This window comes from Rhinatrema bivittatum, chromosome 1, assembly GCF_901001135.1.
Source record: "Rhinatrema bivittatum chromosome 1, aRhiBiv1.1, whole genome shotgun sequence".
NCBI classification, from domain to species: Eukaryota; Metazoa; Chordata; class Amphibia; order Gymnophiona; family Rhinatrematidae; genus Rhinatrema; species Rhinatrema bivittatum.
The window spans coordinates 212,665,958-212,681,445 of NC_042615.1; the positions used below are offsets into that span (position 1 = coordinate 212,665,958).

The 15,488-nt window shown below is 41.7% G+C and overlaps 2 protein-coding genes across 2 annotated transcripts in view; one reads left to right on the top strand and one right to left on the bottom strand.

The window, feature by feature from the left end:
- Window positions 1–907: 907 nt before the first annotated feature.
- CCDC96 (coiled-coil domain containing 96) lies at window positions 908–2,672 on the bottom strand. Its single transcript, XM_029591600.1, has one exon. The coding sequence runs from the start codon at window positions 2,639–2,641 to the stop codon at window positions 1,160–1,162; it is 1,482 nt and encodes a 493-aa protein (XP_029447460.1). The 5' UTR covers window positions 2,642–2,672; the 3' UTR covers window positions 908–1,159.
- Window positions 2,673–2,748: 76 nt separating this feature from the next.
- The window catches only part of TADA2B (transcriptional adaptor 2B), a 28,805-nt gene continuing 16,065 nt past the window's right edge, over window positions 2,749–15,488 (top strand). The window contains 1 exon segment of the mRNA XM_029591613.1: window positions 2,749–3,280. Coding sequence (XP_029447473.1) covers window positions 2,771–3,280 — 510 coding nt within the window. The 5' untranslated portion in view covers window positions 2,749–2,770.

Below are 15,488 nucleotides of genomic sequence, written 5' to 3' on the forward strand. Positions count from 1 at the left end.
GTCCAACTGTTGTATTGAGCTGTTCGAATATTTTAACCAGTTTTCTAGAGTGATGTTCCATAAGCGAAATCAAAACAGTTTAATACTTAAAAAAAAAAAAAACCCAACAAAAACCCCAACAACAAAAACTCCCCTTTTTCACTAAAGAATAAAAACGAACTATGGACTATTGATATATGATTATCTCTTTTTCTAATGTGGAACACACTTTCTAGGGTATGCACATTTAGATCTTAAGACTCTTGTCATATGCTTTATAATGAAGACCACTGACCATTTTAGTAGCCACCCAAAAATTAGCTGTTTTCAGAAACATTATCTTGTATTTGATGTGATTCAGTGACAATTATAATGACTTTACAAGAGATCTAGAAAAGAAATATTTTAGATTATGTCGGAGAACTGTCCTTTTGAGAAGGCTTCTGTAAGATCATCTTTTAATTACATTATTGTTTGTTGTTGTCAATGTTTAAGTAAGTTCTGTGGATTTGTGATCTTACAAATTTAATTTTATTGCTCTGAATATTTAAATTTAAATTTATGTATTTTGTTGTAAATCATTTTGAGCACTTTATTTAGCACTTAAACAGTATACAAATTGAAATAAACTAATTGACTTTTTGTGTCAAAACAAGCAGTGTTGGGGTTCAAATTGTTCTTTACATCCCCCCAAACTGATCTGGTTGTCAGACAAACTCTAATGAATATCCAAGATATGCCTCAGGTTAAACTAGCCCAATTTGGGAAACGGTGATGGTGTGGTAGGATGCTTTGAGCACAACTCTAGAACAATTCCCGCAGGCTGCAAGCTTGTGTGATTTTCAGGACACTCAGGATGCCTAGTCATCATTTACATTTGCCATTGGTCCAGGAACTGTGCTTTTCTGGTAAAGGCAGACTACAAATGGAAAAATAAATATTGTTTAATTACTCTTAAAAGCAAACCTGTTTGTAAACTGATATTAAGAACCCTTGCTCAAGAGTGACATTATTGCAGCATATGTATCACCAGTCCTGCTATAGCCCTGTGTGACACTACATCCTGTTTTTAGGATTCAGAAACCTTTCTTTTACAATCAAATAGAAATGTTTAGTTGTGTTTAATTACAATATATTCACACCTTTCAAACTGAGCCACAAAAACGAGCCATCTACTGTGTCACTGCTGTGAGGCTGCTTTAGCCTCCTTTGCTTCCTTAGCCTCCTTGATCTTCTTCTTGATGCCGCTGCAGTTGAGGGTGAGCTCAGCATGGCGGCGTTTTAGTGTCTCCAGGCGGCGGCCCAGCTCCTCGCTGGCATCCGTCTTCTCCTCAAAGTCACGCAGCAGTGCCTCGTTGCCCAGCAGCCCACACTTCTGGCGCAACTTGACATTGCTGATGCGCAGGCTGTCGCGGGCCTGCTTGGTCTTGGTGAGGATGTCGCGCCGGTGGGCCACGGCAGCCTCTACCTCTGCCAGCTGCTCCTTCTTGCCCAGATTCTCAGCCTGCACGCACTGGAGCTTCTCCTTCAGGTGAGCCAGGATGTGCACGGTGTCCGTGATCTTCCGGTGCAGCTTCAGCAGCTCCTCATTCCGCTCCTCGATCTTCTCGTTGTACGTCTGGTTCTCAATCTTGAGCTGCTCAAAGTCAATGAGGTGCAGCCCCCCAGCTAGCTCCTCGCTGGCCCGCAGCTGCATCTCCAGCGCACTGACTCGCTCCTTCAGCTTGATGTTCTCCAGCCGCACCTGTATCACTGCGTCCTCCTTGCGCTGTTCACGGGCCTGCAGCTGTTCCACCTCCTCGGCAGCGGCAAACCTGCTCCCACGCCGGCTCAGCACGGCCAGAGCTACCTGCTTCTTGCGCTCTAGGTAGCTCTGCCACTCCTCGCCTGCCTGGTCCAGCAGCTCCTTGCAGTGCACGCGCAACTCGTCGCTCTGCTGCTGGCAGAGGGCGGCATCGTGCGCATACTGTGCCCGCAGCTCCTTCAAGGATTCCAGGGCGTGCAGGTAATGCTGCTCCAGCTCGGCAGCTGGGACTGTGGTTGGGGTTGGGGTACTCGGCGGCCTGACCGCGGAGCTCCGCCGCGGGTCCATGCTCTTCTGCCGCCGCAGGTGATTGCAGAGCTTGTGCTGCAGCAGCACCGACTGCTGCTGCAGCCGGTCCCGCTCCGTCACCAGCGCCATGTATTGCAGCCTCAGCTCGTTCCGCAACTCCTCATCCCTGTTGGGTTTCTCCTCTTGTTCCTCCTCCTCTACCTCTTCCTCCTCTTTTTCCTCTTTTTCGCTCCCCGCCGGGGAACGCTGTCCCTCCACTAACGGGACCTCTTGCTGCTCCTCCTCCTCCTCCTCTTCCACTCTTTGCTCCGGCTCCTCAGCCCCCGGTTCGCTCACCCCGGCTTCCTCCTCCTTCTGCTCCGCCTCTTCTGCGCCTTCCTCCTCCTCTGCACCGGGGCCCCCGGCATCGAGCGGCTCCTTTGGCTCCTCTGGCAGCAATGCTCCTGCCTCTGGCTGTTCCTCCTCCCCTGGCTCTCTGATCGGCGGTTCCTCCTCCTCAAACTGCAGGTTTTCTTGCTCTGGCTGCTCCACCGCGGTTGCAGGAGGCAGGTCTTCTTGCTCCTGGAGCGCGGTCAACGATCCATCCCCCGGCGGCTCCTCGGCTGCCATGTCACCCCCGGCTTCTCATCTACCGATAACGCTTTCGCTCGGTAACCATGGAGACGGCGCCGCCTCGGAGTTCGAAGAAAAACACACCCAACGTCCGAGTGCGTGATTATTATTCATAGAGACCGTGTGATGTCAGGATCAGCGCGAGCTCCTAACATCGGAGGAGTTCCCGCCGAACAGCATAGGCGGAGACATCTTAAAGTGGGACGGATTGGTCAGCGTGTTCCCGTTGAAGGCGTAACGAGGCGCGAGGCACTGCGCATGCTCATTGAAGGTAGGCGGTGGGCGCGCTGCGCTTTGGGCCGAAAGAATACCGAGTGGGCCAAGATGGCGGACCTGGGGAAGAAGTATTGTGTGTACTGCCTGGTCGATGTGACGAGCCTGCGGCTTCGTTGTACCGAGTGCCAGGATATCGAGCTCTGCCCCGAGTGCTTCTCGGCTGGTGCCGAGATAGGGAATCACCGCCGCTGGCACGGCTACCAGCTGGTGGATGGCGGCCGCTTCACTCTGTGGGGGCCCGAGGCGGAAGGAGGCTGGACCAGCAGGGAAGAGCAGCTGCTGCTCGATGCCATCGAACAGTTCGGGTTGGGAACTGGGTAAGAGGCGGGGCAGAGAAGGACTAGGAGCCCTCTAGAATGGGTTGAAAATGGTCAGGTTATATTTACAAAGTCATGCATAGCAATGCATTTCCAGTGGAGCTTCCTATTATACATGTCCGTTATAGGTAGTACCCTACCAACAGTAGGATAACCAGGTGACCTCGGACAGGCTAAGCCGCTCCTGTTTGTCCCACTTGCTGTTGTGGATATGGAGTTCTGTTTTCTGTCCGAAAAGAAGGCAATGGGGCAAAATCAGAACTGGCTCAGATTTGTCTCATATACTGGTGGCAGGATCAGAGATGACAGAAAAACGTAAGATGTGCCATCCTGAGTCAGACCAAGGTCCATGAAGTCCAACATCCTGTTTCTGGACAATGGTCAATGTGGCAGATCCCAAAAAGTAGATCCATACCTTGTTGCCCACTTCCAGGATAAGTGATGGCTTTTCCAAGTTTATGTGGCTAATAATTCCTTAAGGACTTCTTCCACGAACTTGTCCAAACCACTTTTAAACCTTGCTTTGTAACTGTTATATACCTTGCCCAGGTCTTCTGGCAATAAATTCCACAGTCTTCACTTTGCGCTGAGTGAAATATTGTCTCTGGTTTGTTTTACATAGAAACATTATGGCAGAAAAAGCCCATATGACCTATCTAGTCTACCCATCCTCACACCAACTGAGCTCTACAACCCTACCATTCCCTCAGAAATCCCTTGTGTTTCTCCAGTGCTTTCTTGAAATCAGATACTGTCCTTGTTGCCACCACCTGCACTGGGATGCTGTTCCATGCATCCACCACCCTTTATGTAAATAAATACTTCCTTAGATTGTTTCATTAAACTACTCTCTTTCACCTTCATCCCATGACCCCCTCATTGCAGTCTTCTTTCCGTTGAATCTGCCACCCTATGCTTCTCCAGTACCTGCATGTTCGATTTTATTGCCCTAGTACTTTGCTAGCTGTAAGACACTTTGTAGCATGACATTGATTTGCATATGTGTACCTTTAGTCACTCTGTTGTGGAAGAGTGAAAATGAAAGATGAAGACTTTTTTTTGAACCAATATAGTGGAATGGAATAATACTTATTCGATGATGTTAACTGCAATCATTCATGAAAAATCACAAATGTTTTCTTTCATTTTCAGTAGATAAGAATTTTATTTTACAGAGTGCTGCTTTTTTAAGCATTGAATTATATAGATATTACTTTATTTGCAATGACCCAGGGATTTTCATTCTGAGGGGACCTTTTTTTTTTTTTTTTTTACTATATCCCCATGTCATTGTAGTGAGCCTTTGGCTTAAGGCCACAGGCTGCGGCTCTCCAGAATGTGGTAATAACATGCATAGAGAGAGACTGGTAGAGTGAGATGCTATGCTGTGAGTTGTGTTTCTGGGAGAGTTAGGCTCAGTAGGCTAGGCTCTAGACTGTAAAACCCTAACAGTTCCACACCCTTGGGAGATCAGTAGTATCAAATCTCTATTGGTAAATTCCAGTCTTCTTAAGGCCCCACAGTTTAGCATATTTTATTTATTTCCATATGGTGTTCCTCCTTTTCCTAGGAAAGGCACAAGGCAGATTGCAAAGAAAGATCTGAATTGCTGAACATATGTTTTGAGGTGGGGGAATGGGATATAATATAGAACTGCGAACTGAACAATGCAAAACTATACAGGCAGCAATACCCAGAGGTTTGGAGTAGTTCCTAGAGGAAAAGTCCATAACACATTATTCGCCAAATAGACAAAGGAAAGCTATTGCTATCCCTACCGATTTTAGCTGCACCTTTTTCAGTAGCTAAGGCTTTATCGCATTTTGCGATGTGCTCTCAAAGGCCACTCTGAGGCTCATCAAATCTTCACAAGAGCACTGTTCTGCTCGTACGTCTCACTTTGAATGTCAAAGTGACCCCTAAACTAATACATAAACCTCACCTTGAGTTACTAGGTGGGCCTCCCATAGAGATATAAATACCTATCTAGTGTTAGGGCATCATGGCTAGTCTCTCTCTCTCTCTCTCTCCCTAGGCTGGTTCTCCGGGAGCTTCAAAACTACTAAAACAGGCCTTTGAGAACACATCACAAAATGCGATAAAGCCTGACCTGAAAAAGGTGTAGCTAAAATCGGTGTTAAAGCCGTGCGATAGGACTTCGCAAAATGGTAAACCCAGCCCACTCCCGCCCCTAACTCCTCCTCTTTTTCGGATTTGCATCGTACCATACGTTATGGTGCTATTGCAGGTTACCCAGGCAGAGAGTCCATCAAGCTAGGTTAAGAAGAACATTGCACAAATCTCATCTTTGAGTGAGTTTCCTCACTCCGATGCTCATCAAATCTTCACAAGAGCACTGTTCTGTTCGTACGTCTCACTTTGAATGTCAAAGTGGCCCCTAACCCGTACACTAATACCTAAAACTCACCTCAAGTTACTAGGTGGTCCCCCCAGTGGGTTGTATGTAGGAAATACCACATTCTGGCACTTATCTCAAAGTGTGAAAAAGTTATCGCAATTTGTGGTAAATTAGTGCTTTGCATAGGTATTACCGCAAATTGCGATAAACTGCCTATTACCATACAACATGCCCCTTTTTCTATCGCAGGCGATATTTAGTGCATTTTGATAAATCAAGGCCTTAATCGAGACTTGCAGTCTGAGAGTTTGCATAATTTTGCCTCATCCAGTATACTTGTTTTTAAGTATGAAGTGCTGTTTTGGTGTTTTGTGTTTAGGTTGATATATTTTATATTTACTAATTGCATTTTTTTTAAATTTCTGTTCAGTAATTCTGTTTTATGAATGTTATTTTGTGAACCACTTTGCTAAAATTCATATAGAATACATTTTTAAATAAATTTTACTGAAAAGGTGTCTCCATCTGCTAGTAGGTGATGTAAATCTACACATGTGGGAATAAAAAATTTTCTGTGTGGATTGTTAACTTGTTATAAGAAGCAAACAATAGGACTGAATGCTCAGAGTTCTTACCAGTGTTATCGTTTTTCAATAGATGTTATAAATTGCTAACTTCAGACTAAATATGTGGGCCGAAATGTGTTTGATAAACCATTCTGAGGTGGGGATCACATATCATATGAAGGTTGTGGGTGGGGTGGGAAGATCTGGGACTCATAGATCCTGTGGGTGAAAAACTGATCACTATGGGTATGGTTTCTTGCGTAGTCTGACTACAAAAGAAAATGTATTTGAAAGAGAGATCTCTACTATTGAAGCTGTTTGCAGAAAGGGTAAATATAGAGAACACAGCCCTTTAAGATTAATAAAAGAATTACACTTAATGAACATCATTTGATTAATCCCCACTTGCCACAGCTGATTAATACATGTCAGAAGTATTGCCATTAAGACCATGCTGCACTTCAGTTTCATTGTTGATAAACAGGCTGATATAGTCTACCTGGTGGAGACTTCCAAATGTGATCAGGCTATATATATATATATATATATATATATATATATATTTATTTAGGGTTTTTATATACCGATTTTCTTGATACAGATCAAATCAACTCGGTTTACATAGAACGATAGTACATTAACAATAACTAGTCAAACCTCAAAAGAGGAGACAGATTGGGAGCAGAAGGTAAAAAGTTACATTATAACAAGGGTGAATAACTTGGAATTGGAAATGAAGAGAAGGATAACCAAAGTAGAGAGATATAACAGAGAGAAGGGGCTTGGAGCCAACCTCAGGAGAATAACTCTAGCATTATAACATGATTATATGATACTCTGCTAGTTAATGAAGTAATATGAGATGATTGAAGCACAGCTGATTGGATAATATCTTAGGAGAATATAGTCTAGGAGACCGGAAAGGCTCGACCGAACAGCCAAGTCTTAAGTTTCTTTTTAAAATTTATGAGGCAGGTTTCCTGTCAGAGGTCTGGGGGTAGTGTATTCCAAATGGTGGAATATATGTGTGTGTGTGTGTGTGTGTGTGTGTATATATATATATATATATATATATACACACACACACACACATTTACAACTCATTATATATATAAATGGATAAAATAGGGGGTGGAAGTGTAATTGTATATAGCACTCACTCCTTTTAATAACTAAAGGGGGGAAATAAGAGAGACATTTCTCCCATTTGTTTGGTTTACCGAGTTCCAGTATCTGAGCTACTTACAGAAGATGAACAACATAGGATTTTATTTTTAGGAGATTGCAATATGCATGTGGATGAACCAAACGATGTATGTGACAGATTTTGTGACTACTATAACTGCGTTAGGGCTTACCCAGATTATAACTAGACACCAGGCAGGACATATCCCAGACTTAATTTTTAGACCATCCAAGGAAGCTCAATAGCTGAATCTTGCAGAAATATATTATTTCTGGATTGGTCAGATCATTTTTTTGATCATATGTAAAGTGGCCCTTCTTAGTATATACAGTGCCTTGCAAAGGTCTTGATATCCTTGTGTATTTTTCACATTCTAAAAAATATAAATCAAAATGCATTAAAGTCAGAGGAGTTTCACTGATTTACCCAACAGACTCTACCTTTCATTATGAATGAACAATTATAGCATTATTCCAAAAGTAATTAAGATTAAAACATCAAAAAGTCTTGATTGAATAAGTTTTCATACCATGCAACTCAGTACTTGCTGGAAGCCCTTTTTACAGCAACAATAGCCATGAGTTGTTTAGGATAAGTGACTACCAAGTTTGTACAGTGGAATGGTGCAGTTTTTGCCTATTCTTCTTGGCAGAAGAGCTGGAGCTCTTTCAGGTTGACTGGGGATCGTTTGTGGGCTGCTGTTTTCAAGTCTTGCAATAGATTTTTCTTTTGCATTCAAGACTAGGCCACTCAAGGATATTCATTTTCTTCTTGGTGAGTCACACTATTATTACTTTTGCTTTGTGCTTAGGATCATTATCCTACTGAAAGATGAATCTTCTTCCCAATCCCAACTCTCTAGCAAACTGGAACAGGATTTTATCCAGGATCTGCCTGTATTTTGCACCATCCATCTTTTCTCTTGATCTTCACAAGCCTCCTAGTCCCTGTTGCTGCAAAGCATCCCCACAACATAGTACTGCCATCACCAAGCTTTACTGTAGGGCTGGTGTTAACAGGGTGATTGATGTGCTGAATCTGTTTTATGCCATACACATCTGTTAACGTTGATACAAAAAATTTCATTTTGGTCTCTGACCACAAAATCTGCTCCGACTTGAGTGCAGTGTCCCTTTGTTGCAAATATTATGTGGCTTATTAAATGGCTTTTCTTCAGCAGTGGCTTCCTTGTTGTCATCTTCCCATACAGACCATGTTTGTAGAGTAATCTTGAGAATGTTGAATGGTCAACATTTTCCGCAGTCTTAGCCAGAGACCTCTAGGTTTTTTGGTTTTTTTTAATTAATCTTAAGCCTCACAGTGACCTTCAGCAGTTTCCTTAACTCATAGCTTCTCACTTTGGAGGAATGGCATTATCTTGATGTCGAACTGTTTACAATGATAGCCCTAAGGGATATTCACATATTTAAATTTTCTTATTTCCTTGCCCCAATCCTTTCCTTTGAATAACTTTATCCTGGCGTTGGCATATTTTGACCTTTGCTTCAGATTTGCTTCATATAAAGAACCTGTTTTTCTTCATCCAGCAGTATTTGAATCGGCTCATCTACTGTGATTAGGTACAGGTGGGCTTTGTTTAACTTATTATGGCCTTGTTAAGACAATGTTTTCAACTAGAGCTAATTTGGGTTTGTTCTTACAAAGGGTGTGAAGACTTATGCAAGCAAGACTTTTTTTAATATTCCTAATTACTTTTGGAACAATTCTATAATTTTTCTTTTCAATGAAAGTGTAGTGTTCGTTGTGTAGATCAATGAAACAAACGCCTGCTTTAATGCATTTTGATAAATATTTAGATAGTGTGAAAACATCTACGAGGCATTGGTCTTTCAAGGCCAATGTAAGAAGTTAATTGATATTAGTATAATTTGATAGGGGGCTGAAGCTCTTGCTTTTGCTATTTTTAAAGGCTGGGGTTTCTTAAAATGTTTATGGAATATTTTGTAATTTTAGGTTTTTTTAGTAATCTTAAAATTTTTATGTATATATGTACATTTTCTTGTTTTACATGTAAACCACATTGAATTGTTTATGGATTTGTAGTATTATCAAGGAAATTAAGCTAAATTAAAACTTGCCACAGAAAAAATGTTACATGCTTGATATACCATTGGATTTACAGAATATGCAAATACATTTTAGTTAATGATTGGAATGATGACCTGGTTGGATGTGTAAATATTATTGCCCCACTAAAATATTGGCATGCTAAATGAAAATGGTTCCTTGATTTTACAGTCCCTTTGTGCTTATTAAAACGCAAACAGGCCGATGCATTATGGGTACTCATGATTGAGCGCAATCCGATCAAGAGCACCCATAATGCAGATGGGTTGCCGCAGTAAAAAGGAGGCGCTAGGGGAAATTGTGTATCCCTAGCGCCTCTGGCAGTAAGCACCCAGGAGAGGTGGCAGTCGTCAGGTTAGGAAAATGGATGCTCAATTTTACGAGCATCTGTTTTCTGAACATGTGCACAGCCACAGGTTAGGAACATGGTTGCTCATTAATTAAACTTCCCTTTCCCTAACCTGACTGCTGGCACACTTTATTAAAAAAAAATAATAAATTTTTTTTAAACCTTTTTTTCTGTTCCTCCAACTTTAATATCACCAAGATATTAAGTTGGAAGAACTACAGAAAAGCAGTAATAGCCTATCAATATGAATTTAAATGTGATGAGCGCTATTAGCTTTGTGGGGGTTGGATGTACATTTTGGACCCGCTATCCCCTTATTGAATAAGGGGTTGTGGACACGCGTCCAAAACGCGCTAACCAGTGTGCTTGGCTGAGCGCACTGTGTTGCATTGGCCTGAAAAAACGGTGGTTAGTATGGAAATGGCAGAAGTTCTTATTAGAAAATTCTTTTTCACTCTGTGCATAGTTAAGCTCTGGAATTCATTGCCAGAGGATGTGGTTACAACAGTTAGTGTAATGGGGTTTGGATAACTTCCTGGAGGAAAAATTTGTAAACTGCTATTATGGTAATTAATAAGAGATAGTAGCTTGTGATTTATCTGATGTTTAAGTACTTGTGAGGTAATTGTGACTTGGATTGACCATTTTTGGAAACAGGATACTGGGCTTGATGGACCCTTGGTCGGACCCAGTATGGCATATCTTATGTTCTTATGTAAAATGATAAATTGTCATTCAAAGTGTTCCACATTGTATATGGGTAAACTATCTTTTAAATGTTAAGAAAAAGTATCCCTCAACCTAAACTGGACAGACATTTCTACAAGTGCTTTAGACAGTCAATGTAGTAAATCCTTCTGCAAGTTCCACATTTGTGCTACTCCCTTTACAAGACTGTGAAAATTGCAGTCATTTTCAACAAGGTCACTAGGATCAGACAGATTTATTATAGACAGACTTTACCAAATTAAATAGTCTTAGGGCAGGCAACTAGGGAAACTATAAATACCTTTCAAAAAGTTGATATGTACGCTATGAGTAAGATCGTAACATCTACAAATTCAGCTATTGTCTGCTTGACCCATGCCATCATTTTTTATTAAAACTTCTAAAAATCAGCTGTCAGAGTGGCTTGTTTATATTACAGACACCTTTCTGAAGAGCATTATCTTCCCCTCCTCTTTAAAAAAAAAATAAAAAAATTGCAGTTATTTGTCTACTTTTGAAAAATGATTCTTTAGACCTGAAAATATAGGCAATCTACATCTAGTTTCAGGTATTCCTTATGTATCGCAGCTTAATAAAAAAGCTGGACTACAATTATGGGAACATGTAGAAAGCAGTGAGCTATTTGGCCCAATTTTAGCCTGTGTTTAAATCCAGATATTGTATTGAAATGATAGTTACAGCAATGATAGACAATTTACTTGTATTGTAGGGTGAGGGCTTTACTTTATCAGTCCTCTTTTTCGATCCAAGTCCTGATTTTGATACCAGAGAATAAGAGATAAGTAGATATGCTGGTACATACAAAAAAGTGAGGCTGTCTGTTTTATTTTGTGTTCCACCCCCGACATAGGATCTGAGGAAGGCTGTTTCATATTTTTCTCCACTTGGCGTTGCCCCTATTTGGCTGCTCTTATTTGATGTGTTAGGATGTCATACTTAACTCCTTTTCATATGGTGTTCATGTCTTTATTGCCGTCACTATGTATGACGTGCTTGTGCTCTTTAATTACAGGAAAAACCCTTCTTAAATCAGGGTCCATATCTAGTGTATTCACAGCTGTTGAGGGTCTGATTTTCAGGCTATCCAAAATAAATATTCATTAGGGGCCGGATTTTAAAAGGGTTACGCGCATAAGGTACGCGTGTAACCCTTCTAAAACGGCCCTGTGCGTGCCGAGCCTATATTGCATAGGCTTCCGGCGTGTGCAAAGCCCCGGGACGTGCGTAAGTCCCGGGGCTTTCTTGGGGTGGGCGTGTTGGGCGTGACATTGGCGAGTCATCCGGAGGCGTGTTGGGGGGCGTGACACGGTCGGCGCGTCATCCGGGGGCTGTGCTGCGGGCGTGGTTTCGGCCCAGGGGCGTGGCTGCAGCCTCTGGACCAGCCCCCGGACCAGAACATGGTGTGCGGCAGCCGGCCCGACGTGCAAAGTTACGCTTGCCTCTAGCAGGCGTAACTTGTGCGATAGAGGTGGGGGGGGGGTTAGGAGGGGGGAGGCGGAGGGAACGGGCAGCACGCACAGGGCTCGGTGCGCACAAGTTGCACAAATGTGCACTCCCTTGCGCGTGACAACCCCGGATTTTATAAGATACGCGCGGCTATGCGCGTCTTATAAAATCCAGCGTACTTTTGTTCGCGCCTGATGCGCGAACAAAAAAGTACACGCGCGCGCTCTCATTTAAAATGTATCCCTGCATAGATTTAATCTGAGAACTAGATTAGTTTTGTCTATTGCAGGTATTCTAAAATCCTGACCTGCATGTACTTCTGGAGGACAGGAGTTCTTTTTACTTCTGGATTTCAGATTTTTGTATGGGGTGGGTGGGTGAAAAAGATAATTTTATAGAGAGATGCCTTCAGTGTACTGTTGGTCACTAGTCTCATAGGTAAGAACACTAATTGGCTTAGGATACTTATTGTCATGGTCTTTGGAGCACTATTTTCTGAAACTTTTTTTTTTTGTGGACAGACCTAAGAAGGGACACTTTCAAAACAATTTCCGCAAGTAAAACTGATTTAACTAGTCAACTAAAATGTGGTATTTGTTAAAATCTCCTGTTTATAATCATTATTGCAGAGAGAAAACATCTTAGAAATTTTAGCTATGCTGAGAGGAGGTGATGTCACCAGGCTTGATGGCTGCTTGAATGTGGGGCTCCTCTCTCCACTTGTCAATATCTGTTGATAATCAGGGCCATTCAAATTCACTTCTCACCCAAATTGCGTCAGTGGATGTGTAAAAGCTTTGTGATGTCTTCAAGAAAAAAATCTGTGGATTTTGGGTGCTTCTCATACTCCAAACTGGATAATGAGGCTTGTTCCAAAAGTGAGGAGGCAGAGGAGATGGAGGGCCTCTCGGAAGCAGGCCTAAATGGCGCAGCAGCTGAATTGACCTGAGACACTCCGTCCCGTGCCAAATTTTGAGAATGTTTTCTCGAACTAAAAAAGATATGAGACAATAAGCAGGAGTTGAACTTAACATCGGAAATAAGGGAATAAATTGATGGATTTGGGCTGGAGGGTGGACAAGATTGACAGTCGCATAGATGCTCAGAGGCAGCCATTAAGCGAAGCACCTCCACATGTTATCATTTACAACTGGAACATTTCAAATTAAGAGAAGCATGCTGACTTAGAAAATAAAGCATGGTACAGTAACCTTGAGGTGAAACTGGAAAATAATGATTGTGTATCACTGATATCGAGATTTTGTAAGTATTGTCTTATGCTTTGGAGGGGAGTGAAAATGAGGCTGACAGATTAAAATCAACATAATTCTGTTTCCATGATTATGCCATGAAGGAAAGAATTGCTTTGGTGGTGCAAAAGAATCTTGAAGTCCAGGGAAGAGCAGGAGATCGCGGTCTTCACTGACTTATCCCAAGCCACCCTATCTAATCATCAGGAGCTGAGGGAGGTCATGGCTTTTTTTGCAAAAAGAGAATATAACTGTATTTACTTGTGTATAAGTCAAGAAATTTATGCCTGAAAATAGGCCCAAAAAAGCCGGATCGACTTATCCACGTATACTTTCTGTGCATACTTTCCGCATATACTATAGCGTTCTTTTGGTATGCACGTACATACGTACCAGCCGCCAAAATGGAGCGGAGGTAGCCATATAAGTTAAGCGGCTAACTCTGATATTAGCAGTTAGCCACTTAACTTGTGCAACTAACTCTGGTCATGCCGCTGACCTTTTTTAAAGCTCCGTGTGATGTTTTTCAATATGGACATGACTTTTCTTGAATTCTTATCTTCCTGATAGATTGCTTATACATGGCTCAATGGATTTTAGCCTCAAAATTGCCGATCGACTTATACATGAGTATATACAGTAGATATTGGTGGATGCACCCCTTTGGGTTTATTTACACGGTTAATGGAATGTCCACAAAGATTGAATCAGCAGAAAAGGCAAGTTCAGTACTTAGGCAGAGAGGCTATTTTGGGTCCAACAACTTGCCAATGGCAGCTTGAACTACTTACCCTAAAGAGCACTTTCCAAATTGGCAACAAGTAGGCAAGGGGACTAGTTGACTATGATGCCAGTCGGGTGGCTCGGCTTCTTATAAAGAGCAGACTTGAACTGGAGTTTATCCTGTCAAACTGTTTCTATCCTACTCATGAGCTCATGTTGACACAAAATGGGCATGATATTGGCTGGAAAATATCTTTACTATATTTTTGCGCTCTAGTTTAAAATTTTACATGCTACAAGTATTTTATATCTTTTCATTTCCAGGCGTATTAGAGCTCACAGTTCATGGTGCAGTGTTTTCATGATTTTGATGATTTTGTGACTTTGAATTTGGTGGTTCTGTTAATAAGGTGCTTGTGACCCTTCTGCAGTGGCGGTTGGAAAACACTGCTCGAAACCTGGGAGAGGGCAGGAGATCATGATACCTGCAGCTTTATCAGAATAATGTTACATAATTGCTAGGAACTGAGAGAGATCATTTATCTACTGAGGACGGTGAATGTTAATAACTGTGGCCTTATGGTTAAAATTGATGGGGGGGTTTCATGAAAAGCTGGTCACGTGATACAGGGTTTAGTTTTTAATCAGCAGGGATAAACTAGCCAACAGAATGCATTAATGGTATCACAAGCAGCATCTATAACAGCTGAATACCCTAAGCTGTAGTTTATTGACAAAGGGTAGGACCAACTGGGGAAATATTTTGGGGACTAGACTTTTTCGATGGAACTGAAGTGAAGGTCTGTTGCTCCTGTTTTGTTTTATCAAGGGTATGGGTGACAGTATCATGCATATGCTTTGCTTTTTCATAGAATGGTTTTCAAGTTTATCTCCAGAATGCTATGGCTTATTCACGTCCCTATCCTAATTTTGGGCTAGTTATATTTCTGTATGATGTCATTTCACCGATATCTCTAATACTTTATGGACTTTAACTATTTATACTATCAGATTGATCTATTTTGGGGCTTCTTAAAGCTGTGTTGGTTTTGACGCAGCTTGGAGAGGTTCCTTACTCTTGATGGAGAAAAAGATCTGTAGGGAGTTGCTAGCAGAATAGTTTTGGGTGTTGGGGGGGGGGGGGGGAGAAGATGAATGTGAAGAAAGAAAGGCACAATTTTTAATTATTTGTATTGAGAATGTCGGTATATAAAAATATTGAGAATGTCGGTATATAAAAATCCTAAATAAATAAATAATTAATTAATTAATCTCCAGGATCAGAAAGATGATTTTGGGATATTTGTTTTTTAAGATGTTTGTCATGTTTTCTACTTATTATTCCTATAGCTGCAACACAATTTCCTGATTATAGGGATGGTAGGGATTTTCTCTGTTATAAGGGCGGTGGTATTTGGTGGATTTTTATGAGAGCTTTTAATCTACTAATAGATTGTCATGGCTACTTGTAGGATAATCTCCTTCAACATGAAGGCAACTCTTGTATAGAGAGATGGAGTTGCTTAAGGCTTCCATTACATTTGTGCAGGAAGCA